Source organism: Trematosphaeria pertusa (genome assembly GCF_010094035.1).
Source record: "Trematosphaeria pertusa strain CBS 122368 unplaced genomic scaffold BU26scaffold_1, whole genome shotgun sequence".
Lineage (NCBI taxonomy): Eukaryota > Fungi > Ascomycota > Dothideomycetes > Pleosporales > Trematosphaeriaceae > Trematosphaeria > Trematosphaeria pertusa.
The window spans coordinates 4,535,779-4,555,551 of NW_022987212.1; the positions used below are offsets into that span (position 1 = coordinate 4,535,779).

Here is a 19,773-nt window from a genome sequence, read left to right on the forward strand (position 1 = left end):
ATATTGAGCGGCAAGTGATACGCATTCGCCTATTTCTAGGCGCGAGCGGCTCTCGCGGCGCGTTGGGTCACTCGGGTCATACTTCAACGTACGTGCGGCACAGCTCAAAGGAAATGTGATCGACAGGTCTAGGCTGCGTGCAAGAGCCAACGTGTACAATGCAAAATCGAGGTGCCTATGGCAGATCATAGGGCAGACGTAATCGTTATCGATACGAGTATCATGCCAGCCCGTTGTCTGACTGCCATCGTCGACTCAACCGTGGATATGGCTACGGCACCAGAACGCTCTGAGACGACGTCACGCCGCGGAAGTGGAGAGACCAGACGATGGTCTGTTTTACTACTTCATGAACCAGCGGTAGACGCTCGGGGAGTGGGTTTCATGGACAAGCTACCACAGTATGGGAGTTGAGCGAGCATGACGAAGTGCTGCGGCGCACAGCAGGTGTAGCGCCCACATTCATCGGTCGGAGACATCCTGTAGTGCAACCTGAAGTTTCCGCACTGCATGTCGTGGTTGACAGCAACGACAGGCTTGCAGGAGGGCTCGCTAATTCCGACGCACGAACTATCGATGGACAGCACACGCTCGCGTGGAGGTGCGTGGGTACGATAAGTCATCCCTTCTCGGAGGTAACGGCAACTTTCTTATCGGTCGGAGCTGGGAGCAGTGGCGGACAAACGAACGTTGGAATGCAGGAACAGCCGCCGGTAGTCCGTGATTTCCACAGGGGTATGCACTACTGCACCTTTGCTGCGACCGACGCTCCTTATCGATACACGCCCACGTTCGAGCGGCTGCCTGCAAGGCACATGCTTCTAAGGCGCCTTCAATAACGCCCGTTTAAAATAACGAATTCTCTGCAGAGTTGAGTGGTTCCTTTCTCTCCAGGCGTCAAAATTAGAGGTGTGCTGCAGGGGGGATGCAGTAGCCCGCGCCAAGCCGTTTGAAGATCAGCCACGAGCGATCCGCTTACACATGATGTCGACCCGAAGGCGATCCCAGCGTCCAGTTGCGTTTGAAACCATCTCCACGCTCTTCAGTCCGAGTCGGCTTATCATTGGGTGATTTCTTCGCTTTTTTGTTTGGTTTCACGCCGATTGCTCAAAAGTATGCTTGTCCACGCCACCGGGCCAAGCTCTGCAGTCTGCCCCGAACGGAACAGCCGTTGACGGACTCTCTCCCTGTGCAATCTCCAGTCCGCATCCCACTGCATTTGGGAGGCGTCAAGCTTTTCTGGCTCAGCAAGCGGCTACTCAGCCGAATCCAGACCAGCCCTTGCCATGAGGCGCTCACTGCCGTCCGTAGTCAGGAACGTGGACGAGCCCGCAGTCTTGGACGCCGCATACAAATACCATGTCCGCCCCCGGAAATCTCATCTTCACCCACTGTCTCACTCATTTTCTGGCTTCCGGTACGGGAATACCATCCATTCTTTCTGTTATCCATACATTCGCTTTCGAGTCCGAGACTCAGTTACGTTCGTTTAGTGCCTGACTCATTCCTTTGCTGGCCTTGACTCATTGACTCCTCGACTCCTTGACCCATACCACTTTGCTATCCCCAATCGATATCGAACACCATGCTTACCAGCCTCTTTGCGCTCACAGCAGGCCTGGCGGCCACGGCGTCGGCCTTCGACTGCTCTGGTCCCTATTTCAGCTTCTACAATCGAAATGGACCCGCGTTGAGCTACCAAAGACTGGATCCCGCTCTCTTCCCCGGTCAGGAGAGCCCACATCTCCACTCCTTCGATGGCGGAAGCGGACTAGCTGCAGAGATGTCCTTCGACAGCACACAGAGCTCAACCTGCACCACCGCCCGCATCAAGCCCGATAAGAGTCTGTACTGGCGCCCAACGCTCTTCTGGAACGGCAACAACACCGGCTACTACCGCGTGCCCGACCAGTTCCTCAAGATCTACTACAAGTTCGGGGACTCCGGCAACGTCAAGGCCAACGTCAGCGAGTTTCCCGAGAACTTCTCCATGATTGCCGGAGACCCGTTCAAGCGCTCAGACGGTGACAACCCGGCTGGTATCAGGTGGGCGTGCCACGGCCCGGACAGCGGAGACGATATCTACACCAACGGCTTCCCGAAGGGATTCACCCAGTGCAAGAACGGCCTCGCCAGCGAGGTCACCTTCCCGTCCTGCTGGAACGGGAAGGATCTCGACCCCAAGAGCCCAGCGGCCCACATGACCTGGCCCACCAACAATGGCAAGGGCCTGGACGCCTGTCCCGACGGCTTCAAGGCTGCCCGCTTCCCGACCATCTTCATCGAGTTCTGGTATGATATCTCCGCGTTCGATGGCCAGTACAGCGCCGATGACGTCCCGTGGGTCCTTGCCAACGGCGACCCGACCGGTTTCGGATTCCACGCTGATTTCCGCAACGGCTGGGAGAAGGGCGTCCTCGCTAAGGCGACGGCTGATGAGGGCTACTGCAATTGCGGCTGCGGATGCGGCAACGACGAGATGAAGCAGTGCTTTGGCGATGCGAACGTCAATGATGACAGCGACGCCAATTTCAAGTCGTGCTCTGCTACAGCCGAGTTCCCGGGCGACGACTCGTCTCCGCTTGACAAGCTGCCCGGCTGCAATCCCATTCAGTCCGGTCCTGCTGAGGCCACCCAGGCCACTGGCCCAGATTGCACCGCCGCTGCTGCTCCCGCTACCGGTGGGGACGAGTCCTCTGCTGCTGTCAGTGGGGGTGCTAGCGCTACGCCTGCTCCCGAATCCTCGGGCGCTGCTTCTTCTGAAGCTGCTTCATCCGCGGCCGCGTCGAACACGGGTGCTTCGAAGGCTGCCTCTGTCGCGGACGCCGAGGAGACGAGTGCTCTCCCCTCCCTCACAATGAGCATCCCCAACAAGGAGCTGGGCAACGGTGTCCAGTCAGAAGGCGGCTACGACATCGCAACCACGCTGTCGAAGACCGCCGCCGGCCAGAGGTACGTGATCCTTCATTCAATCTCTTTATACAACCTTTCCGCTAAATCTCCCCCCAGCGAGCCCACCAGCGTCCCCACCATGTCCCTCGTCTCCAGCGCCGCTTCGCCCACCGGTCCAGCCCCTACCAGCGGTTCCGGCGAGGGCGAATGCGCCGTCCCGACCACCGTCACCATCACGCCCACCATCTACGTGACCGCCGGCGCTGTCGCGAACGCCACCTCCTGCGATCCCGGCACCATCTACAAGACCGTCACGAATACTGCTACGGTTACCGTGTCTGCGGGCAGCAGCTATGTTCGCCACAAGCGGCACGGTGACTTGCACCACAAGCACTAGCGGCCTTGCATGCCTTCTCTTAAGCAAAACAACAGGCAGTCGCCGCTTGAGTCCAACCTAGGAGGGAAATGGCGCTATTCGGTTGGTCCGGGGGGGGGTTTATACTTTTGGATGATATGATGTATTACTATTCATTCTGATCCCGATGACATTGGTTAGCAGCATTGGCGGGGCTTCGATTCTTTACTTCTGGTAACCAGGCCTAAGGCACTGGTTCTTCGTATTGGGATACTGCATATCTTCTCTGTACATATTACCTGGGGAGATTTTCTGGCAACGCATCGCATCGACGTCCTACATAGCCAGCCATTTTCAGTTCGCGACCAAGAGAAGAGACGTTTTCACGATCATATCTTCCTGCGTGTTTCACGCCGTGCTTGTGCCTGTCGTTGCATGCATGAGATTGCCACGTGCCGCCGTCTCCGGAATAACCTGGCGTTTCCCGGGAACCCAAGGAGCGGTGCGATACCATACCACGCGATCCAAGCAAGGGTTTTGCAGCCTCTTCCCTCGTAGCAGCGAACGTGGGGACCGTCAATCTCGCTTCGCGCATCAGAATGTCCGAGGACGGGAGGCCTGAAGGACGCCGACGTTCGGGGTGAAAGAATGAGGTTGATTTTCAGATTGGGGAATCCTCCAGGAAGAGCGAAGGAGCCGTGCGGCAAGGAAGGTTGCAAGGCGTTAGCCTTTAGCCTTCCACGGCACGGAGAGATCTGTGTGTGTCTCAGATTTAAGCGACAGGCTCTTGCGTTGTGGGTGTAATTCCCGCTAGCCGAGGGCTATGGAAGGCGCAGTGGGAACGCAAGGCGTTTTCTAGCGGGAAGAGATTTTAGCGTTGTTTCCGTTTGTTTTACTTCATGGTCCCGACATCTGACTTCGAAGCTTATTGTCTTTTGTACATGGACTCATTCATGGTTTGCGAACCGACTTTTCTAGGCCTTTGTTGGCCTTTTCTCAACACGAAACGGTAGCATGCGTATGCGTATGCGGGTGAATGTATCAATTTATTGCTTCGACTTCTGTAGTATGCGCATTGAAAGGCGGATCTGAAGCGCATGAAACGAATCGCGATTCCTCTATATGTTGCTTGAGGCTCAGCTTCGAGGTTGCTGATTGTAAGAGCCAGAAAACGATAGTAGCGATGGCAGCGATGGCAGCGATGGCTCGATCCATGATTGCCAGGTGGAGGTAATTCTGAGTTTGTCGTGCGTCACTGAAGAAGCTGGAACCATCCATGGCGCTCATAAACAGGTTGGAAGGTTAGCCGGTATTGAGTTTTGTGATGCCGGTGAAGAGATGTTTGAACACGGGTTCTCGTCGAGGTCTTCCCTGCCTCCGCACCCCAAGGCCCTTGTTATTTGGCTTTTGTGATCTCTTCGGGGGGCCGCTTGCAACTAGCCTAGGCCCCGAGCCACGGCCTTCGTTGCTCTCCAGTTTATGCCTGGCCCAGTGTAGACCGTCTTCGGCAGAGAATGTCTCAGAGAACACACTCGGTGTGTTCCAAGATACGCCCGAAAATGCCGAAGAGCATCTGTATTCGATAGAGGGGTCGGAATAACAGGATGAGGCTGAAGAAGGCGCCCATTGAAGGGTTTGTGCTAACGACCAAACCGGAACCTCAGCGTTCGGAACGGAGCAGCTTGGAGGGAGGCCAACCTCATGAGAGCTGGGAATAGACTGTATAGGGACAGTGGGTTTTTTGAATGTGCATCCTAGGGCTTGGGAGACCATCAAAAGGGTCTCGGCAGCGGAGAAGTCCGTGTCTCTTGTAGCGACTGCCTCGGCACGGTCCAGATGCATGCTTCTAGGTAACGATGTTTCCGCGTCGGATGGCCGTGTGCTGCGGGAACACTTCCTTGCGATTCTGCGGACATTACATACTGCCGGAGTTGCGGGCAAGGGCACGCGAACAATGCGGATATTCTTATACGCCATGCTCTCCATCCTCGCCTTCTTATGTGGATGAGAAGAAGGTCCGCAGTGATCTATATGTATTTTGCGTTTGCCTAGGACATAGTCGTCCTGGAATGTGTCCAGGTCATCGGTTGCGGTGTCGCGCAGATCATCCCGACAAGGTAGGGGTAATGTCGTATGGGTATCCTCGAAGCATACATTGCAGGAATTGCTAAGGCTGGCTCAGTATATTCAATGCTGAATCCATAGGAATGCCTACCATTGGGCGCTGCCACCGTCGAGAAGGCGAAACGCGCTAGCTCGACAACCCGGTCTCGGGCATCGCTTCTCCTCCTCCAGCTCGTGGGTATATCTGCCAACAACGAATGCCATGGTGATGCTCATCCCGGGTCTGAGTCCATGAAAGGTGGGCTTAGAGATGACTTGCCTACGATCAATGGGGTCAAATAGTTCATACTCCCCCGCCACCACTTTGGCATGACCAGGGCTCCCGTGAAAGTGGACAGTGATAATGGCTTCCACTTTTGGCCAGTCAAACTCTGATGGGATAGGGAACACTCGTCCTAGAGCATCTTCGAACTTGACGGGCGCTTGGAACCATGTATACTGCAATGCAGGTTCTGGCGCTTCTTGCATCTTGACAAGAAATCCGATGAGCTGAGTGTTCGTCTGCCATATCTTGGACACTTGCTCGGTTAGGCGTTTGAGCTGCGGAAGGATCTCTCTAGGCCTACTATCAGCCCCATCGATCCCCAAGCGCCAAGAAAAAACTCACCCGGATACCATAGAAGCGACTTTACCCAATGTTGACTGAACACATCGAGTGATAGCTCCCGATTCCTCGACATTATGGTGGATTTTGACTAAGCTGCTCTCATTACCTTCTGCGACTCGGTGGAGTTCGGCAATGTTGAGGTCACTGCGCTCCGCGGCAAGATGAGTCGACGTGCTGCCAGGACATAGATGTCAGTGTGCTGCAGACGGTGCGTCGCAAGGAATACTTACAGTCCCTCCGTAACCAATCGCATATTAAGGCTGCCTACATGTGCTGCTAGATACGCGCGAAGGTTGCGAACTTCGTCCTCCATCGTAAAGCCCCAGCGCAGCTTCTGTTTCCACAGTTCAATCTTATGGCCTTTTCGCTGCAGGCCCATCAGCGTCTCAAACCTCCTCAGTTTCGCAGCGAACTCATCAAGAACGTGCGTGCACATCAGCGCAGCCACCTTGATGCTGTTGACCGAGATATGTTGTTCTGGAGGAGCTTTCAGATGCTCGATCTGGTGCAAAGCGCGCTGCAACCCATGCAACTCCAGAATCAACTCTTGATGTTCCGAACGCGCCGAGGTACGGAGGATGATAATAACATCCTTGATGAGGCGTCCTGCGGCGAGGAAATCGCCGACTGAGAACCCGAACGACATGTCGTGATGGCGAAATATAAATCGTGGCTACTGCTATTAAGGATTTGGAGGGTGTTTGGCACTGCAACTAGTAGCGAGCGAGCCGGTCCAAAGGAGGCTACTGGGCAGGCTGCGGACATGATGCGATTCATATCTGCCGCCAGCCTGTGACGTCGAAAGGCGTGGGTGTTGTGGTGGGCTCAGCCACATCAGGCATCAGGCAGCGAGGCTGGTGGACGAGGGGTAGTGGATAAGGCAACCTTGCTGCCCCGCTTGCACCCAACCTGAACGCAAAAGGTCAGCATTCCGTAGAACTTAAACTCAAGGGAGAATCAAGAAAGGATGAAGCTCAGAGGATGTAACCTCAAAACTCCACATCGTCACACTAGTCTCCGTTTTGGGAAAGCGGTATCCAGACTCCACACAAACAACCGGCTTACCACACTAGGACAATCCCGCAACGTCACATCAACCTCGTGCCAGCACCAATGCCACGCCTCACTCTTCTCTAAACCCTTCATAAGAACTCCCATCCCCTTCCCCGCGTTCAACCAAACCTCGCGAAGTCCGCATATCCCCAGCATATCATCCAACCACCCCTACACATCCCAGCATCCCCAACCAACACCCACAACCATGCCCTACGCCCCCCAAATCGGCGACCCCATCACCGCCCTCGACACGCCCAGCATGCTCGTCGACCTGCCGCTCATGGAATCCAACATCGCCAAGCTAACCGCCCAACTGCTCCCCACGGGCATCTGCATCCGGCCACACCTCAAGACGACAAAATCCGCCGTCCTCGCCGCAAAGCTCGTCGCCGCCGGCGCGCGCAGCGGCTGCGTCGCCAAGCTCAGCGAAGCCGAAGTGCTCTGCGCAAAAGGCTTCACGGACCTGCTGATCACATGCGAGATCGTCGGCGCGCCAAAAGTGGCGCGCCTCGTCGAGCTGTTCCGGAAGCACCGCAGTCTGCGGATCGTGGTGGACAGCGAGGAGGGGGCGGGTGCGATTGACGAGGCGCTGGCGCGGAGCGCGATCGAAGAGCCGATTATGACGTTGATTGATCTGGATGTCGGACTGCATCGGACGGGTGTGCAGCCCGGGGAGCCGGCGTTGAAGCTTGCGAGGTTTGTGAGGGGGTTGGGCCATTTGAGGTTGATGGGCGTGCAGGGGTATGAGGGGCATTTGCAGCATTTGCATGGGAGGGAGGAGAGGAGGAGGATGTGTCTTGAGGCGATGGCCACGTTGACGCAGACGGCGGACGCGCTTCGAAGAGACGGACATGATATCGAAGTCGTGACGACGGGGGGGACGGGGACGGCGGAGTTCTGCGTTACGGTGCCCGGGGTTACGGAGGTGCAGCCTGGGTCGTTCTTGTTTATGGATACGGATTATCGGAATGCGGTGGGCTCGTTTTATTCGAATAGCCTGACGATCCTGGCGACGGTTATCAGCAAGCAGGGGCCGAAGAGCGTTACTATTGACGCTGGACTGAAGTCGCTTACCACTGATAGCGGGCTGGCGGAGTGCAAAACGGTAGGGTACACGTATGGCGTGCTGGGTGATGAGCATGGGTCGCTCTCCTGGACGGACGGTCCGGACTTGAAGGTGGGAGATCGTGTCGAGATGATTCCGAGCCACATCGACCCTACGATTAATTTGCACGACTTCTACTACGCGCACCGGAACGGTATCATCGAAGAGATATGGCCCGTCGACGCAAGAGGCAAGGTTCAGTGAAGTCAGCCGAGGTGCCGGGTTTAGTTTAGGCTACGCATCGAAGTACGACAAAGCCATTCAACTAATACAACACATACCCAAGACCCAACTCCGAGAACATCTCGCTCACTTCCTCTTGTCTCAGTCGAAGTCCACCATGTCATCCTTAAGGTCCTCCACCGAGAAATCCGCCAGCGGATCCTTCTTCCTCTTCCCAAGCACATGGTACTTCCTTTGAGCTCTCGTAAACTTAGTGATATCATAGTGCGTCCCACCCATCTTCTCATGTTTGCGCCTGTATTTCTTAATTCTCTCGTCCCAACCCCACGGATCTTCTTCCGTCCCCTTAGGAGGATCGTGTTCTCCGACCAGATCCGGGGCTCTCATTACACTATTGCACTCCTCCCCTATCATATCATAGTTAAGTGCGCCTTCCAACTTGTCGAGCAATCGTTCCGTGTTGAAGGTGCCTCTCTTCGGGTCAAGGTTGGCGTCCTTGAAGTATGCGACTGCGTCGTTGCGCCATGATACCGCGTTGCCTTCGATGCCGTAACCGGGGAGGTCGTGCGACCATTCGAGGAAGTAGCCGATCACCAAGGGAAGATCCATGTACTTGGAATCCGGCTTGAGCTCTCCGGCTTGCTCGATAGAGTTTAAAGTCGTGAGAAGAGCGTATCCGATAAGACCAGTAAGTTCACATGCTTTCGGGCCATCGTCGCAGTCTGAATCCTCCTTCAGCAAGCGCGCGAGGCCAAGGAAGGGGGAGATCTTACTAATGAAACCTTCCAGATCATTTGCATTCAACGAAAACCCAAGGGCGCTCATCACAGCCCACATTTCATCTACGCCCTCGCCACCGGCCTTGCGAAATCCCTTGTCGAACTCTACAATCTGCCCACGATCAGCATTTCGAACTCCCTATTCTGAGGGGATGCCCACCACATTCTCAACAAGCTCCTGCAACCCCCACCCCTTCCAATCCGTATAAATATGCATGCCAAACATGTCCGGATCACAGTACAGCGCCTTCCTCCTCCAATAGTCCGATTTCTCCGACGCATCATTCATGATGACCCACTTCCAATCTTTATACTCCACAGCGGGCTTGCCAAAGATACCTCGCGCCTTCGCTTCGTCGAAGCCTTTGGCGTAAATTTCTTCGTAGCAGTCGGGGCTGGAGAGACGGTTCTCGCCGCGGGCCCAATTCTCGTTTTTCACATCGAAGAAGGGGCGGGGCATGCAATGGTATGCATATGGAGCATTGTCGCGCTTCTCCGACGCCTGGGCCGGTCAGGGTTGGAAATGGGCGAGCATCGAGGGACTCACATCGGAGCGGCTCTCATCGCTCCCCTGTGGAGTAGGAGAATGGGAGTCGTTGCGCTGCGCGCTCACGCTGGAGTCGCTGCTGGTTTTCTGGCGCTTTGATGCTGGCATTGTATGGTGCCGGATTAAGTGAGAACGCGAGTGTGCCGAAGGTCACTCGAAGGGGGATGAAGAGGTGCGATACTTCAAACGGTAACATTTATGATGTCGCGTTTTTGGGTATGACATCACCGTGGCCAAAGCTCCCTCGACGCGACCGACACGCGCATCACGTGAGAGACGCGTCCATCGCGTGAAGCCGCAATAGACTAAGGTGGGGTGCTTTGAGGCTTGAAAGCATAATGGGATAGAAGTGAGGTTGGATGGACCGGTGTACCAAGGACTTAAGCTGGGGTACTTGTCACTGAAGGAGTGGATAAGACACCAAAGGCAAAACGCAAAAGGCACAAGACACATGAGACAAAGGGGAAGACGAAGCAGTGATGTGATGAAGTTGTTTGATTGATGTGACCATGAACCATTCTAAGCACTGAAGACCTGATGACCATCCGACTATGAACCAATCCTAGCACCAATGACCAGACCAATGACTAACACCTGAAGAACCTAAGCACCAGCAACCTTGATAAACCTGTGGGGAGTCAGTGAGAAGCAGGATGAAGGGAGAGGAGAGGAACATACCTTTGAATATCGAAGACGACGTGAGTTGAGAGGATGTGTCGAAAGGATGTGTCGAGAGGATGTGAACCATATACCTGAAGGCTAGGGCACCCGCGACCTTTTTGGTCGCGTTCCCACTGTCTGGTGAATCAGCCGAACCCCTAATACCTGAGGACTAGGGCACCCGCAACCTTTTTGGTCGCGTTCCCACTTTCTGGTGAGTCAGTCCTTATAATGGGTGCGACGTGGAGGTGTGAGGTGTCGATGCTTCAATTGGTCTGAACAGCTTGTCAGCATAACGACGAAGGGGAGAGAAGGGATGGTACTTGTAGGTGAAGCACGAAAGCGAAGAGGTTGAAGGTCAGGGCGAGAGCCGATGAGAGAGACCTTGAGTGACGTGGCGACAAGATGTCAAGGCGACCTAAGGTAGAAGATGGAGGTCGAAAGTCGCTGCCGAAGGTGAAGGCGTGACGTCATTGTTTGTTGACATGCTCATGGTGGAGTATCGACCTCGGGATGTTGTTGAGGTGAGGTGAGGTAGTATTGAGCTCAAGCGCCGGAGGTGAGATCAGGAAGCCGAAGCCTCAGTGATAGTCTGTCGAAGGTCAGTAGAGGGTCGAAGAGGTAGGTGAGGTGGGTCATACTTGCTCAAGGCGAAGAGCCGCTGAGGTGAAGGCAGCATGACTGAGGTCGATGCTGGAGGCATTGGATGGTAGAAGAGTTGAGATGGTAGAGAGGCGAAGCCATGGTAGAGAAGTTGAAGGCTTGCTGGAATGGAGAGAAGGAAACTTCGCTGGGCGGGGGCGGGCGAGGGTTTATATAGACTGGAGGGCGCCCTCCGGATCACGCAATTTCTCGCGTATCAATCTCGGTAGACAGCAGCCGTTGGCTTGAGCTTTCTGAGTAACGCCCGCGCTCTCTGCTCCTGTGATCCGTCGAACCTTGGAAGTGAGAGAGATCCTGGCCACTGATTGGCCGGCGCGAGGGCTGGGAGGGCGGTGACGGGCTTGTGGTCAGAGCTTCGAGCTTCACGCAGACTTTGGGCGGAGTCAGACACTCAGGTACTCGCCAATCATTGGCCGGCTGGTTGTCCCGTGAGAGCGTTGCCTGATGGTGAGGCCCGAGCGAGGCTGTCGGCGACGCCGCCAAGAGGGGCACGCGGGCAGCGGCTTGACTCGGAGATTGGCTCGAATATAGAGGGAAGGAGCAAAGATGGGATGGTTTTCGACGCGCCCGGTGCCGCGAGATGGCGGGTGGAGGCGGAGGTGGGTGTTGTGAGAGGAGCTGCGAGTCAAACAGCACGCATGAGAGATTCTCTAGCATCTAGATCGATATAATGAGTCTCAGCAATGTCCTACGTGCCCGTCGTCGAAGCTGTCTACCCGAATCCTGAGAGCTGAAGCGCACTGGGGGCAGAGGAAAGTCGGCGACGACAGCGTGAGCCTCTGCAGCTCACCTAGTGCGGGGAGGCAGCTCGTTTGCCTACAGCGCGATGCCCTGGCTCTTATAGATGCTGCTTGTTTGTACGTGTCGGCCAAATGCAATGGTGAGGGGAAGTAGAACCCCGAGAGTTTCGGCAGCCAGCCCACCCACAAAACACCAGCATGCTCAATCAAGTCCAGCAGCAAAGACCTGCGCGATCCCCGTCAAAGAGCGACATCAGCGAGGGAGGTGAGACTCACAGTACAACACTGCCATGTCCTCTTGTCGAACAAATTCTAATCAGCGGGAAGGCCCACGCCCTCACACCAGGTGAACAACCGCCACCGCAGCGACCCTACCTCGAGCCGCCGAACCACCGCACGCTAGTAAACCCTCAACAATAATATCTCTTGTGCCGAAGGCAACGACCCGCGGGGCAGGAAAAGGCCAGGGAAGACGTGGGAGCACAACGGCCCTCGGGATGTCTGGCAGTGGCATGAAGCTGGCCGTATACAGGGCTGGGGTGAGGTCAGTCGCTCGCCTACTTCGAGTAGCACGTACCGCCATATCGAACCCTTTTGCTCCGTCTCTGCTTCAGCATCCAGGATGAACAGATCCGAGTCTGCGCGCCGAAAGGAACAAGGGCGCCCAAGCAAGCACAATACACAAGACCGACGTGCACCACGACCACGACCCTACAAGAACGAACACTTTCATTCATCATATGCCACCACCGCCCGCGTCAGGTAGCTATCTCATACCCGTTCATCCATGTGCAGACGTGGCATGTCCACGTAGACATAGACATCACTATCTCAGCTCTAGTTAACCCCATCCAATCCATTTTTACGAAACGCCCGGCGCCTTGTCGTAGCATATCCGTAAACCAAGCCCGGCAGAAAGATGCCTGTATCCTAGCTGATGACAAAGAAAACCTTGGGTATACCGTCGAATAAAGAGAAGATCGTAGCAGCATCAACAGCGGCTTGAGCGCGCTTCTTCACATGACGGTGCAGTTCTCCTCGTGCTGCTTCTGATTGCTTCGGCTCAGCCGCTCGCGCTTCATCTGTACTTTCGCGCCGCCCTTCTTGAGCTCTTCGAGGCGTTCCTGGGCTTTGGGGAACTTGTAGGCTGCAATCATGTCAGCATGAGACTTCATAGATTCTTAGACCGCCAAAATACTTACTAGCAGCTCGTCCATACCACCGCTTCGCCTCGTCCAAGCTCCTTGGACACCCAATCCCAACCTCCGTGAAGTAGCCCATAGCGAAGAGCGCCTTCGGAAGAGGTGGCTCCGCACACGCTGCTTTGCGCGCCCAGAGGTAGGCCTCCGTGTCGCTCTGCTCGAGGATGCCTTGGCTGCCCGTCAAGTACCAACCCGACAGGGCTAGCTCACTCTGATGCTCCTCCTGCGCAGCCGCGCGAGTGTACCAACCAATGCTCGATCGTGCGTCGACTTGGCACCCAAGTAGACCGTACTCGTACGCCTGACCGAGGCGGAACTGAGAGAACTTGTACCCAAGCTCAGCAGCCTGTCTGAACAACTGGAAGGCATAAGCCTCATCCCTTATCAGCCTCTCATTGCCGGTCTGTGCTTCATATAGCAATGCCAGCTCGTGGAGGGCATGCGGATTCTCCTCGTCCGCGCGGTCGGCAGCTCGCTTAAGCATATTGATTGCCTCACCCAAGTTCTTCTGCTGGCCCAGAAGCCCTTTGAGCAAAATCATGCCCACCTTGTACAAGGCAGGTACGTCTCCTAAAGCTGCGGCGCGTCGGTACCATTGCACAGCTTTGAGCGGGTCCTTCTTCGTACCACCGCCTTCTTCATGTCCCATCTCGCAGCAGACTGCCGTCCGATATGCGCTAGCGGGATGACCGGCTTTGGCTGCGGATTGGTAGAGCGTGAAGGCTTCCTTTGTGTCGACCTGAAGCCCCAAGAGACCTTGGCCGTAGCAATCTGCCATGTAGAACATTGCGTTCGGATCACCGTTGGAAACCAGCTTCTTGACAATCTTGTGCGCCTCGAAGATGAACTTTTCACGATTCTTGTTCCGCGTCCTTGTATCAGCCGTTCCACCTTCGTCCGCGAGCACACTCGCTGCTTCCACTAGCTTCTTGGCTAGCTGCAGACCAGTCCTGTTGTCGGTCGGGTCGGATTTCCAGGTATTCCGGAGGCGGTTGAGTTCGTCATGCGTAACAGGATGTGGCACAGAGACGCGTCGTTGTGGTGCTATGGAAGCTAATTGTGGATTTGAATATCCAATCGGCGTTGGGTCGGTGTTGTACTGTCGCATAGGCGGCGGTCTTGCGGCTTGAGGAGGGGTTTGAGCTTGCTGCTGCGGTTGCATGAGACCAGCTCGCACCGGCACCGGATGTGCCGGTAGAGCATCTGGATTCGTTGGTTGTGATGTCCCCGGTCGACGGCCGACGGGGTCGCTCGGTACTCGTCCGGGGGTTGGTGCTGCTGTTCCGGGGCGAGGGATTTGGTTGCCCGGCGCCATTGGTGAAGCACCTCTCATGGAGGTTGACGGCGGCTCAGAGTATGTCGTGTCATCAGAGTATCCTCTGTGCGGACCCGGAGGAGCTTGGCGTCCGTATCTAGGATCGAATTGTTGCGGCTGGCCCTGTCCATAGCCCTGGTTTGGCAGGCCTCGAGCGGCAGTGGTGTCCATGGCCATTCCCCTAGGCGGTGGCCCTCTACCTCGTGGTCCGCTTGGCAATCCGTTTACGACAGGCCCTGCTGATTGCGTCGCAGGGATCGCAGGAACCGCAGGAGCGTCACCAGCCATCTCGTAGACGTCATTGGGCTGTGCGTATTGCGCATGCAAGTCCGGCTGAGACCTACTCCTCGAAGCTTGTTGATAGAAGTTGCCCTTCTGCGTGCTCTGGGGTCCGGCTGTGGGAGTCATGCTTTGCATAGGTGGACCAGACGAAGTGGGTGAGAGGTGGTTCTCTATCGAGAAGCCCCTCCGGTGTCTGTTGTTTGAATCGGGAATGGCATCGAAATTGGGCATGTCTATTGACGAGGCCTTGCTTTGCCGGTCAATGCCTTCTCCGTAGTAGTCATCGTACACGTTATCCAGCACGGCTCGTCCGTCGTCCTGGGACCGTCGCTGTTGATTCGGGTACTGGTACTGTTGCTGCTGCTGCTGCGGAGGTATCTGCGGCATAGGCGGCCTCTGCTCATAGTGTTGGGGCGGATAGCCGTTTGGCTTTGTCCCACCTGCGGTTGCAGGGCGAGGAGGAATGTAGGTAGGCGACTCAGGCCCATGATACCCAGCCACCGGACCCGGCTCTGCCCACTGCTGCTGATCCTCATAACTCTGCCTGCCCGGTGCTGCCATGTTCTGCGGCATTGTCATGGAACGCTGGGTGTTGGGACCGAAACTTTGTTGCGGAGGAGGCGGCCTCTGATCGGGAGCCATGTTCTGCGGCATCGTCATCGAACGCTGCATGTTCGTCCCAAACCCTTGCTGCGGCGGCGCTCTCCGATCCGAGGGCATGCGATTCATCGGAGGCCGCTGGCCTCTTCCGTTGCCCTCAAAATGCCCGGAATCTTGCCTATGCATGTCTGGTTCTCCCCTTGCTGGCGGCGGCCCTCTGTTTTGCGGCGGTCCCGGTCCCGGTCCCGGTCCCGGCCGACCGCGTCCTCTGCCTTGTGGCGGCCCCATCGGCCTTCCCTGCCCCTCGTTCTCATGTCCCAGATTCATCAAGGCCATAGCCTCATCCATGGATCCAGCCTTCGGGTGCGGCTTTGCTTTCTGTGTGGGAAATGTCGGAAACGGGTTGTCTTGCGAGATAGTTGCTGGGGACGTGGGCGACGGGATGGCGCGATCTCGTCCTGGGGGGAGTTCGTTAGCAATCTGCCATGTACCGGATCATCCTAGCTTATACTGTAACACGCTCTGGGACGGCAACGTTGAGCCTTTTGGCCGGATGCTTCGGCCGTGGTGCTGCGACTTACCCGGCGGTCTCAGGCCTCCCCGTCCCTGCGACGGCGGCGGCGGCCCGTTGCCTCGACCCATCGGCCTGCCTCTCGGGTCTCGTCCTTGTGGCTGCTGGAACTGCTCGTCGTAGATTTGCTCCTGCGCGTACGGGTCCCTTGGCGGAGGCCGTCGACCCTGCGGAGGCTGTCTCGTCTGCCCGTTCATGTCACCATATCCGCCCTGCTGTTGCCCGTTCCCCCAGCCGCCGTCCTGCTGGTCGTAGTTGTAGTAGCCGTCGTCCCATTGCTCGTACTGTCCCTGATCGTATCCGTAGCCGTCGTACTGCTGGTTGTATTGCTGATTGTAGCCCGCGGGCTGCCTTCCGGGCTGCGGGCCTCCCTGTTGGTAGTATTGCTGCTGTCGCGGTTGCTGGTAGTTGTCGTACTGCTGCTGTTGGTATGCCATGGTGCGCGGTCGCCGCGGATGTGGTTGCGATGGTCAAAGCCACCGACGTGGTTTTGACAACGAGGCTAGCTGAAGACGTTGAGGTCGGAACGGGCCATCAACGGCGGGCTTGCAGAAGTTATAAAGGAGCACAAACACAACGCTGGCCAAAGCTTGACTGGGAAAGACGCCGTGGGGAAGATGAAGGAGAGCGCTCGGACGCGACGCGACGCTAGCTTCGTGGAAATTTCAAGATTTCAGATCCAGCTGCTGGATGTGCTGGACGTCGCGATTGAGGGTGGGGAATACGGAGATTTTGGTGACGGTCGTCAGCCAGCTTGGCAGGGGTGGTGCAGCCTTTATTGATTAAACGAACGGTAATACGGGTGTCCAGCAGCACCGTATATGACGGGGGCACAGAAAATTAGTATTGTTATTGTGAGCCTGTAGGCATGCAATAGGGCCGACTAGCTTTCGAGGGTTGCAAGAACCCATCGAGCGGAAGAGCGCGCCCAGAGTTTCAGACGCCACAGGGATCTTCCACTACCGACCCCGGAGACGACGCTGGTTTCACGCAGGAGGACCAGTCAGCGTCGCCGCAGTGTTGCAGTGAAGAGGCAAATGAGGCAGACAAGCCACACCGCTGTCTACGCCCACAGGGAGAACCCAGACCCCGTCGTCAGACCACATCCAGGCACCTAGGCACAGCAAAAAGGGGAAGAGGGCCAGCATTCCACATTTGAAGCGGCTCAGAACGCTGAGAGCTGAAGTCTGCGATAAAGGCCGTGCAAGAGTAAGTCGCAGTTTCAGCTGTGCGTGTCCTTTGTACGAATTGGCTCGCATCAAGCACCATGTGCCTGGGACGAAGTCAGAGCCGCCGAAGATCATGCACGGAGAAGTCCTTGTGCCAATGATGTGGAAGCCTTGGCCCCTTTTCCGTGGATCCTCCATGGCTGCCTCGGGCTCGGAAGGATGGGTCCCGCATGCAGGTTCCACGGTGGCGTCACCACCTGCGGCTCTGGGCAGTGAACGGCAGTCGCACGTGAAAAGGGTGGCGCAGCTGTGGCTGTGGCCTTCGCTAAACTCTAGATGGCTTGACATGACAGCTCGATCGTGTGCCCGACGCCGTCACCATTGACGAGCATTCCATCAAGTTTTCGAGCGATTCCTGTCCATCTGATCATACTCAGCCTCCGGAACTTGCGTGTAGCTTCTCGCCTCCGGAACGTCGCCAGTCCGCCAGCACAATGCCCAGCGTCGGAACCTACGTGAAAGCCATCACAGCGTACGCCTGCTCCCACCCTTCCCGTCTCACCCCCTCCTAAACCAACTAACTCACCCCTCCAGCGGAGCAGCCCTCTGCATAGGCGGCCCGGCACTCGTCTGGTACGTGACACCGACTGAAGAGGAAATCTTCAAGGTAAGCTTTCCACAAATCTTCGCACGCTATGCACGTGCACTCTTATGCCCTAAAACACTTCCCTAATGCCCGAAAACATTTTTCTAATGCGCATGGTGTTCTAGAAGTACAATCCGGATCTACAGAAGAGGGCTCTGGCGACGAGGGAGCAGCGACAGCAGGACTTTGATGCCTTTGTGTGCCAGTTGAAGGAGGCTAGTAAGTCGGATAAGCCGAGTAAGTAAACTATGCTCAATAGCCTTTTGCCCGTGTTGGACCAATGCTGATTTGGATAGTCTGGGTTGTGCAGAAGGAAATGGAGAAAAAGCGGGCAGAAGAGAATGCCCAGCGTTTGAGGGATGAACGGGATGCTCTAGCCGCCGAAGCAGAGAGAAGGCGAGCAGAGATCAGATCGAGCGCCAAGTAAGCGTCATGATTCAAACTATGTACAACATGACTTTTCTTCACTTCGTGTAGATATGTACAAGTAATCATAGGGCTTTTACAAAGACGTTCTCCAATTCCTTCCCTAGGTCTGGATCTCTCGACTTTCCGTGGTCTCTGCGGCACCTTCGCTCTTCGTCATCTACGACGCGGTTTGGAGAGTGCTCATGTAATACTTGTAGGACGCACCGGACGTCGGCTCGATGCTGTACATGTAGTCCGCCCACCAAGGTCCAGCGGCCCACCACAAGGCGCCCTGCCAGACATCGGAGTTCTGCGCCATGTAGTCGAGCATTCCCTTGATCGCGGTCTGGCACTGCGAGTTCGCACCTCCGGCGAATTCGCCGATGAAGCCGACCTTCTGGTTCTGCTTGAGCCATTGCGTGGCCTGCACGAGACGTTCTTGGCCGATCGACGAAGACACACACTCGGCGTGCGTGCCGCTGCCATCGCTATCGAGATACTGATGCATCTGGTACACGATCATGTTGTTCGGGTCCGTCAAGGCACCCATGGTGGCTCCATTCTGGCTAGAAGTCCAGGTCCAAGCCCCGTTCCAGTTGTTGCCTTCGACGTGGATCCATTGCTTGGTAGCGCCTGCTGCGCGGATGCCGTCGATGGAGGCCTGGTTCAGTTGTACGACGAGGCTCTGGTCCATATCGTGGACTATGGCGGCTTAGTTCATGGTTTCTGGGACATGAGAAGGATAGTTCTTACACTCGTTGTTGGTGTCAAAGATGACATTCGCATTGTCCTTGTATGGGGTAGCGAGCGTCTTCCAGAACGCTTTCATTCCTGCGGTATCGGTGATAATCTTGTCGTAGTAGCGGCCGTAGTTGTGGGGAACAATCATAGCGTAGGCGCCTTTGTTGGTGATGTACTTAACAGTCTATTCGCACATGTGTTAGCTAACAGGGCTGCTATGCTCGGTATGGTCTCTTACGTTGTCCATGTCACGGAAGTACGCCTGATCCAGCGAGTTTGTCAGTTGGTTCGGGACAATACGTTCCATCATGATGTTGATGCGGAAGGTATTGAACCCAGCATTCATGAATGTCTGGGGAATGTTAGTAGAGGTTCCCTTCGGGGACGTTGGTGCTTCCGAGGCAACGCACATCAACGGTACTCAGAGTCGGCCACACGTAGTCCTTGTTCAGGGTTCCGGGAAGGTTCTTGTTGCCAAACTCAGGCCCGGACTCGTTGACACCGAAGACTGAAACGCTGGTCAGTCCAATTCGTTCCTGCTTGGTAGAATTTAGATGACGCACACTTAAACCTCTTCGCCCGCTTTTCGACGGGGGCAGCAACAGCAAGCCCTGCCGTCACGGCGGCGAGCAATAGTGAGAAACGCATGATGGGCTAGGGGATACACCACAAGGACAACAACGAAGGATAGAAGGAAGTGCCCGGCAGCAATGAACTCGGGGATTTGACCTCCATATATGCTCTGTAGAAACCACGCCATCCCATGGGGGGCTAGGAGCGGAGTGAGGAGACCTGGTGGACGGAGAGACGTCTTCAACGGAATATTGTGTCCGTCGGATGGATAATGTAGATCCCATATTGACTAGGCGCAACCCAGACCCTCACACTGTGACCTGAGAGGCTCGAGCAATGGCCAAAACTAGCTCTTTTCCAGTCCCTAACGCTCTAATCCGCCATGCATAATACACCTCGGGAAATGAGAACTGTGGGGGATTAGATTAACGAAACGTGAATAGGCAAGGAAAAGGAACAGCACACGAATGAAAAGGCAGAACGAGAGCCGAATCTGTGTCCAAACAAAATCAGCGCATGCTCCAAAACGCAGGGTAGTCTTCTAGAAGGCCATAT

General features: G+C 55.9%; 7 protein-coding genes across 7 annotated transcripts; 3 read left to right on the plus strand and 4 right to left on the minus strand.

Moving 5' to 3' along the window:
• Positions 1 to 1,585: 1,585 nt before the first annotated feature.
• On the plus strand, positions 1,586 to 3,289 carry BU26DRAFT_558661 (uncharacterized protein; the record flags this gene model as incomplete). The annotated part of the gene is made up of 2 exons (XM_033832593.1): positions 1,586 to 2,952; positions 3,010 to 3,289. The coding sequence occupies 2 exons, from the start codon at positions 1,586 to 1,588 to the stop codon at positions 3,287 to 3,289; spliced, it is 1,647 nt and encodes a 548-aa protein (XP_033692271.1).
• Positions 3,290 to 5,458: 2,169 nt separating this feature from the next.
• BU26DRAFT_575818 (uncharacterized protein) lies at positions 5,459 to 6,785 on the minus strand (the record flags this gene model as incomplete). Its single annotated transcript, XM_033834364.1, has 3 exons — positions 6,209 to 6,785; positions 5,979 to 6,152; positions 5,459 to 5,927 (listed from the first exon to the last, which is right to left on the minus strand). Exons 1-3 carry the CDS (start codon positions 6,622 to 6,624, stop codon positions 5,459 to 5,461), a joined length of 1,059 nt encoding a protein of 352 aa, XP_033692272.1. The 5' UTR covers positions 6,625 to 6,785.
• A 454-nt stretch (positions 6,786 to 7,239) lies between these two features.
• Positions 7,240 to 8,343, plus strand: BU26DRAFT_414047 (uncharacterized protein; the record flags this gene model as incomplete). The annotated part of the gene is made up of 1 exon (XM_033823048.1): positions 7,240 to 8,343. The coding sequence occupies one exon, from the start codon at positions 7,240 to 7,242 to the stop codon at positions 8,341 to 8,343; it is 1,104 nt and encodes a 367-aa protein (XP_033692273.1).
• Positions 8,289 to 9,983, minus strand: BU26DRAFT_39920 (uncharacterized protein). Its single transcript, XM_033822777.1, has 4 exons — positions 9,649 to 9,983; positions 9,262 to 9,603; positions 9,096 to 9,213; positions 8,289 to 9,044 (listed from the first exon to the last, which is right to left on the minus strand). The coding sequence occupies exons 1-4, from the start codon at positions 9,754 to 9,756 to the stop codon at positions 8,464 to 8,466; spliced, it is 1,149 nt and encodes a 382-aa protein (XP_033692274.1). The 5' UTR covers positions 9,757 to 9,983; the 3' UTR covers positions 8,289 to 8,463.
• A 2,444-nt stretch (positions 9,984 to 12,427) lies between these two features.
• On the minus strand, positions 12,428 to 16,558 carry BU26DRAFT_513973 (uncharacterized protein). The gene is made up of 3 exons (XM_033827726.1): positions 15,692 to 16,558; positions 12,914 to 15,568; positions 12,428 to 12,858 (listed from the first exon to the last, which is right to left on the minus strand). Exons 1-3 carry the CDS (start codon positions 16,116 to 16,118, stop codon positions 12,728 to 12,730), a joined length of 3,213 nt encoding a protein of 1,070 aa, XP_033692275.1. The 5' UTR covers positions 16,119 to 16,558; the 3' UTR covers positions 12,428 to 12,727.
• A 786-nt stretch (positions 16,559 to 17,344) lies between these two features.
• On the plus strand, positions 17,345 to 17,923 carry BU26DRAFT_499796 (CBP4-domain-containing protein; the record flags this gene model as incomplete). The annotated part of the gene is made up of 4 exons (XM_033826435.1): positions 17,345 to 17,382; positions 17,445 to 17,517; positions 17,622 to 17,733; positions 17,793 to 17,923. The coding sequence occupies 4 exons, from the start codon at positions 17,345 to 17,347 to the stop codon at positions 17,921 to 17,923; spliced, it is 354 nt and encodes a 117-aa protein (XP_033692276.1).
• BU26DRAFT_40205 (glycoside hydrolase family 5 protein) lies at positions 17,753 to 19,547 on the minus strand. Its single transcript, XM_033822810.1, has 5 exons — positions 19,209 to 19,547; positions 19,056 to 19,153; positions 18,884 to 18,997; positions 18,658 to 18,829; positions 17,753 to 18,606 (listed from the first exon to the last, which is right to left on the minus strand). The coding sequence occupies exons 1-5, from the start codon at positions 19,291 to 19,293 to the stop codon at positions 18,083 to 18,085; spliced, it is 993 nt and encodes a 330-aa protein (XP_033692277.1). The 5' UTR covers positions 19,294 to 19,547; the 3' UTR covers positions 17,753 to 18,082.
• Positions 19,548 to 19,773: the final 226 nt, after the last annotated feature.